The following is a 7,604-nucleotide window of genomic DNA, read 5'->3' on the forward strand; positions in this document are numbered from 1 at the left end:
ATGCCTGTTCCTATAAGAGTAAGAGAGAAGAAAAAAAAAAACTCTTCACATATTTTCTAGGGGTATATGCTGCATTTTCCTATGTCCATAAACTGAAAAAGAGAAAAACAAACAAAAGGCTTCCAGCCTCAATCAAAGATCATATTTTATAAATTTCTCAAGTATAACTTACCTCTACAAGTAGTGAAAGCAGGAAGTTGATGACGGCAATACCAACATAGATGAACCGATACCAAACTGATGGGAATGGTTTTAACTGAAAAATACATAAAAATATAAAATGAAATAATTTCTGTTTTATTATTATTATTGAGTGAGAGAGCTGCACATACCATCAAAGTGACACTGGGGTACAAATATACAAAGCCCAATATACTTGTCTGATAAGAGTGTGTCATGTATATGTATCACAAACACATGTACACAACATGGTAATTTCATATCAAAATAAACAATGCATGACCTTGCAGGTGGGATCCTGTTAGAATTTTCTTCAGTTTGAGTAGCCCATCCCACTCAAAAGGCCCCTGAATAAGGGTTCTTTAACGATGTCAAATGAAATGCCCATGATTCCAGAAGTGAATTATTCAGCCCTCAAAGAATTCCTCTCAACACATGGCTATGATGCTCCTCCACTACTTCTGCTCTTGATCAGAGATGCACATATTGTCAGCCAAAAAGGGACTTGCTGAACTGGTTTAGGTCAAACAACTGACAAGCAAATCTGTGATATTGAGCAGAATATTTGCTGTAGCCTATCTTTTATACCAAGACGAAACGTGTACATGATAGAGCTTTCAATCAGTTTAGAAGCCATGAGAGCCAATGCCTGATATTGTGTAAGGGAATTTATTATTAGTTGTGGCTGATGCCAGTGTCACATAACTGGCACCAATGCCGGCAGCACATAAAAAGCCCCTGTCGAGCACTGCGCCTCGGAGAGGCAATGTAGCCGATGCTGGTGTTGTATAACTGACACCTGTGCCGGTGGCACATAAAAAGCACCTTTTAAGCATTGGGCCCCACGGAGGAATCTGGCACCCATGCTGGTGGCACATAAAAAGCACCTGCCAAGCATTAGGCCTCATAGAGGCAATCCAAAAAGATAAAAGGCAAAATTGACTACGGCATAATTTGAATGTAAAGACGGACAAAAGGCAGCAAATCACAGCCTTAAGAAGAATAAATAATAATAATCCTTTCTAGTAACAGCACAAGGCCTGAAATTTAAGGGGAGTGGACTAGTCGATTACATTGATCCCAGTGTCTCACGAGTACTTAATTTGTTGACCCTGAAAGGATGAAAGGCAAAGTGAACCTCGGCGGAATTTGAACTCAAAACATAGTGATGGGCGAAATACCGCTAAGCATTTCGTCCAGCATGCTAACAACTGCCAGCTCACCACCTTTAATAATAATAACAATGGTTTCAAATTTTGCCAAAGGGGCAGCCATTTGGGGGAAGGGGATGGGTTGATTACATCGACCCCAGTGTTCAATTGGTACTTATTTTATCGACTCTGAAAGGATGAAAGACAAAGTTGACCTTGGCAGAATTTGAACCCAGATTGGTGCGATGGACAAAATACTGCTAAGCATTTCATCCAGCATACTAACGACTCTGTTAGCTTGCCATCTTTGATAATAATTATAATAATAATAATAATAATAATAATAAACTAATGTTTACTTACCTCAAAAAGATCAGCTAATTCTTGAAATGGATAGACAGTAATTAAGATTGTAGCAAGAAAAGCGAGGAAAACATTCACCAAGAAAAAATCTATAACAGAAACAAATGCAACAAACAGATTAAAACAGATTAAGTGATACTTGGAATGGTCAATTAGTTTTTTTTATTTTTGAACACCTATTACTACTGGGAGGGGGATTTTTTGGGGTGCCCAAACATGGTTGCAGTCCAATGACTGAAAAAACGTAAAAAATAAAAAAATAAAAGAGATCACCGAGAATTCAACACAGTTCTAGGTACTATACACTGGAAGTATAAATTCTACTCTTTGACAACATAGCAATCAATACAAATATTATAAAGAAAGATCAATTTAATAGGACCAAGAAGCAAAAGGAAAATATGGTATTAGCCAGGACTGGTGCAAGGAAGTGTGAGTGGGGCTCTCTCCCCAACTAAAGTTGAAAATTGATGTTCTATGCTTTGTGTAGTATGCCAGTTCCAGCTAAAAAGTATTGAGGTGTTGAGGATCCACCTTTAGTCACAATGATATACTAAAAACTGAAAGCTCATATGAAAGTTTTAATGTTTTGTTATAAGTCAAGATAATTACTGACATACTGTTTGTGAATGGGCCTTTTAAAAACAGACTTTTCTGGATTTTTTATCCAAGAAGTCTATCAAAATCATTTCAGAGTCAATGATTTTTTGTGATGTCATTTTCTAGAGATAGCATTGCTAAATTATTTATTCTCTCTTGTGAAATTGTTGACTGTAAGTATGTTTTAATCGGATTTTGTTTTGAAAACTTCACTTGGTGTGACTGTTAAAGGCATTGTTAAGTAAATACACAAAGCAATAAAAATTTTAGGAAATGTTTAATTCATCATAGTGTTCTCCACCTGAGCATGTGTACAAGACCCTCTCTTGGTACAAGGACCAATTTAAACAAATCTAATTGACTTAAAACAAGCCCTGGTATTAATGATATACTTACAGTTAGAGAATATTGATTTCCGGAAAGGTCGACCCTTTGAGTAAATAACTGCCATAATGATATACTGATAAGAAGAACTCAAGAAAATTGCCGCGTTTTCATATGACACATACTCTTCCTCTTCATTTGGTTCAAATGGTATAAACCTGTAAAAGGAATTTTTTTATATATAATCATAATCATCATCATCATCGTTTAATGTCCGCTTTCCATGCTAGCATGGGTTGGACGATTTGATTGAGGACTGGTGAACCAGGTGGCTACAGCAAGCTCCAATCTGATTTGGCAGAGTTTCTACAGCTGGATGCCCTTCCTAACGCCAACCACTCCAAGAGTGTAGTGGGTGGTTTTACATGCCACTGGCACGAAGGCCAGTCAGGCAGTACTGGCAACGGCCACTCCTGAAATGGTGTATTTTACATGCCACCTGCACAGGAGCCGGTCCAGCGGCACTGGCAACGATCTCACTCGAATGTCTTTTCACATGTCACTGGCACAAGTGCCAGGAAGGCGACGGTGGTAATGATCAAGCTCAAATGGTGCCATTTACGTGCCACCGGCACGGAAGCCAGACAGCTGCTCTGGCAACGATCATGCTTAGACGGTGCTGTTAGTGCTCCACTGGTACAGGTGCCATCACGATTTCGCTTTCGCTTGCCCCAACAGAATATAGAATATAAATTTATATATTGGGCAGGCATGGCTGTGTCATTGACAAGCTTGCTTCTCAACCATGTGGGATCAGGTTCAATAATACTTTGTAGCACCTTGGACAAATGTCTTTTAGAGGTCTGGTTCAATCAAAAGCCTGGTGAGTGAATTTGGTAGATGGAAACTGAAAGAAACCCATTGTGTATGTGTTTTGTGTGTGTGTATGTGTGTGCCCTTGTTTTGATACCACATGATGCTTGTAAACTAATTTTCCTGGCTTTGGGAAATATGATATTGAGGGTTCATAACAGGAAGGGGTTTCCTGCCATAGAAAATCTGCCTCAACAAATTCTGTCTGATCCATACAAACATGGAAAAATAATGATGATGATGACAAATGACATTCAATGAACAATATATTTTTGAACATTTTTTTTTCTCATTTACAGCTGGATGCCCTTCATGTTGCCAACCCTTAACTGTTTTCCAAGTAAGAAATATTTTGTTCCATGAGTCTTGCAAAGTGTAGAGCAACCAGTCATAATATCATTAAGGAATGTAAATATCAGGTTAGTGTTTTACAATAATAAGAAGCTTCAGAATGTCAACAGACGCAAGCATGACTGTATGGTAAGAAGCTTGCTTCCCAACCACTCAGAGCTGCTATTGTAGAAGACACTTGCCTAAATTTCTGTGCAGTGGAATTGAACCTAAGACTTCTTATCCACACAGCCATGTATGCAGCTGTAAAGTGCACTAAAATAGAGGTTGTACATTCAAGTAAATGTTAAAGGGAAGTAACTTTAGCAATGTTTTAAACACTTGTTCACTTGACTTGTAAAGTTCAAATTTGAAATTGCTCAAAGAGATTGAGGGGTGAAATCTTAACTGTGCATGAAATTTTATCCACATTTAAATACAAAACACCCAAGTAACAAAAGTATTCCAGTCACGACTATTCTTTTCTTTTTTTTTTTTAATATCTGTGAATAAATTGTTCTACTTGCTCAGCTCAGTGGTTAGAGCGTCGAGCTCACAATCATGAGGTAATGAGTTTCATTCCTGGACTGGGCTGTGTGTTGAAGTTCTTGAGCAAGACACTTTATTTTATGTTGCTCCAGTTCACTCAGTTGTAGAAATGAATTGCAACGCCAATGGTGCCAAACTGTATCAGCCTTTCCTTTTCCAATGGATAACATTAGTGGTATGGAGAAGGGAGGCTGGTAGGCATGGATGGCTGGTAGTTTTCCATAAACAACTTCGCCCAGACTTGTGCCTTGGAGGGGAACTCTCATGACTGAAGGGGGTCCTTCTCTAGTGTGAATGGATGAAGAGTTGGCCAGTATTGCTAACAGAATGAATGACTACATAGCGGCTACTATTTCTTTCACATCTGGGATAGTGGTGGTGGTGATGGTGGTGGTGGTGGTACTGCTGTTACACATTCAGCTGAATGGTATTCAGTTACTCACAGACATGCTCCAGCCTCCAGCATGCTATAATAATAATGAACTTATTGTATACAACTCATCAGAAAAAGTAGCCAAAAACGCATGAACAGTACATAGAATAATGCACAAGAAGTGAACAGTAAATAAGTTGTTTAAAAAAAAGTGGGGTACCTCGAATGAACTGTTGCTGAATTTCAGGAAGCATGAAGTTTTGAAGGATGCAGTATCCTGACAGCAACTACTGATGTGGGTAGTTTATTCCATACTTCAGCAACTCTGAATGTGAAAAAATGTTTCCTCTCTTTCTCTCTTGTCTTTTTTATTAGTACTGTAATGGCCTCTAATTATTAGAATTGACTGGACTCATCCTACTTTCATTCAAGTAATTCCTGTCCTACTCGATTCTCCTTCTCTTATCAATCTTGCTGAGGACAACACCACAAACCCCACACTACTCATTATACCCATTTCTTCCTTCCCAGAATGCCAACATTTTTGGGTTCTGAGAGATGTTGATTTGTAAAGTTTTAAAAGTAACATTAATGGAATCAGAGAGCCAGCCAAGACCAAAGGTACTGCTCCTTCCCCCAGATCCCATAAAAAAATATAGGGCCGATGTGAAAATGGTCTGTCATGATTGGGTAGTTCACAATATCAGCATCACCATTTAACATCTATTTTCCATGCTGGCATAGGTTGGATGGCTTGACAGGAGCTGGCAAGGCCAGGGACCACACCAAGTCCCATAGTCTGTTTTGGCTTGGTTTCTACAGCTGCATACCCTTCCTAATGCCACTTTACAAAGTGTACTGAGTGTTCTTTAAAAGACACTATCACCGTGGTTTTACATGACATCATTCTCAGTGTTTTTATATGGCACCAGCACCAATGTAAAAACATGGCACCAGCACCAATATTTTCTATGTGGCACCAGTACCAATGCTTACAGTATATTGTTGTGAAAATGGTTTGTTAAGGTTGGGTAGTTAACAATATATAGTTAGAGCTGATGTGAAAATAGTCTATTATAGATAACTAATCAATTGATAGTGTACTTACCAGCTTTGATTATAGACAGAGATAAAACAGATTAATTGTATCAGGATCTGTACGATGGTTTGAAAGACGAGTGACAGTACAGGTGGAAAGCTGACTAAGCTGGATGGTGGAAGCTCCTTTGAAATCTCAGGGTAGGCATCGGTGCGTCCAACTGAAATAATAATTACCATTATTAATTATTAATTAATAACTGTTTCTTTATTTATCACAAGTATGATGGATGAGCAGACATAACAAGGACCAATTATAAAGTAAAATAAAAAGCACAATCAGGAATGAAAAATAACAACAAATAAAACTTTAATGATTGAGAAGATTTGCATCCATGATCTCTTTTAAGACTTCTAAAAAATTTGGTGGAAAAGTAACTTCTGACCAAAGATCTGGCAAGAATGCTTGCAACAGAGTAGACTCCACAAAAGGTACCAGAGGACAAGGTGGTCATATTAACTTGGTGGAGGAATTAAATTTATCACCCATGAACAGAAGAAGCTTCTATGCAGTTTTTACAAATTCAAATTGTATTCTTCAACTCAAGGCTTTGGAAGAAGTCATTTGATAAAGGTGCCACACAATAGCACTGAACCTGAAACAATTTAATTTCAAAGAAAATCTTTTAATCCACTTTGTTATGTCATACTTAGCTGACCACAACCTTACCTCATTCTCTAAAATGTAAGTTTTGGAAGACCCAGATAAGTAAGTTTCACTGCTTTATCTCAGTGATAAGGTTCTTTGCCCTACAGCATCAGTAAAATCAGATAGAAATAGCAGCCACGTTTCCTCAAATCACACACTACTGTTTTTAAAAAGGAAGCGCACACTGAATGATATAGCCTTATTTAGAGTAGAACAGGACCAGTTTAGAATTAGGTAGATTGCACTTCACTATAGTACCTATTTAGAGTTACTTATTTTGCAAGTTAAAGGAATCTCTCAAGAGATCGAAGAGAACTCCTGCGAAAAGCTTGAGTTGAGGCTTCCCTCCAGCATCTGTTGTGGTATTCAGAGGGTGAGAAAGAAATATGTTTATGGCTAGGAAGCTGGTAGTATTCTATTTATGACAGGTAAAATGAATTTATCAATACCAAAAAAATAAATTTCTCAATAATTCAACAGAATCTGCTTCTGCTGCTTAACTCTTTACCATTTAAAGAAGTCATATCCAGCCAAAATATTCTACATGCTTTATGTTCAAACTGACCAGATCTGGCCCCTCACACCTACTCTACTATGTCATTCTAAAAATAAATTACCTCATCATCAAACTCTTGATGCTTTGAGATAATGCATGATTAATTCAAAATAATGTGAATAAATAAACATCACATTTAACAGAGTAATCTGAATGTTAAAGGATTAAAATACCAATTTGTACTTTGCTGAAATACCTTATTACAGACGAACTAACGAGAGAGCTTCTAAACCAGGCATGAGCAGCATTTATTGGGAAGTAGGCCACCTGAGATATGGCTCATTTTCAGGTAGGCTGCCTTACTAAAAAATTTCCTACAAGCCACAGTTTCTCCACCACTGTTCTACACAATCATTCAAGCTATCAGAAAAAGCAGCCAAATTTTCTTAAATCACACACCATTGTTTATAAAAAGGGAAATGCTCATAAAATAGTATGGTCTGATGAGAATCTCCATAATTTAGGATTGACTGTTTATCTGAATGTATGTGTAGCTCTAGGAATGGAATTTTATCTTTTTTTTTTTTTCACTTTGTGAGAGACTAGGTTAACTACAGA

The 7,604-nt window shown here is 37.6% G+C and overlaps 1 protein-coding gene across 1 annotated transcript in view; it reads right to left on the reverse strand.

The window, feature by feature from the left end:
- LOC106878814 (polyamine-transporting ATPase 13A3) overlaps positions 1-7,604 on the reverse strand; it is a 164,533-nt gene that overhangs the window by 20,000 nt on the left and 136,929 nt on the right. The window contains exons 27-30 of the mRNA XM_052970914.1: positions 5,852-6,002; positions 2,691-2,836; positions 1,695-1,783; positions 173-256 (exon numbers count right to left, since the gene is read on the reverse strand). Of these exons, the coding sequence (XP_052826874.1) occupies positions 173-256; positions 1,695-1,783; positions 2,691-2,836; positions 5,852-6,002 (470 nt within the window). The remainder of the gene's footprint in view (positions 1-172; positions 257-1,694; positions 1,784-2,690; positions 2,837-5,851; positions 6,003-7,604) is intronic.

Source organism: Octopus bimaculoides, chromosome 9 (assembly GCF_001194135.2).
Source record: "Octopus bimaculoides isolate UCB-OBI-ISO-001 chromosome 9, ASM119413v2, whole genome shotgun sequence".
Lineage (NCBI taxonomy): Eukaryota > Metazoa > Mollusca > Cephalopoda > Octopoda > Octopodidae > Octopus > Octopus bimaculoides.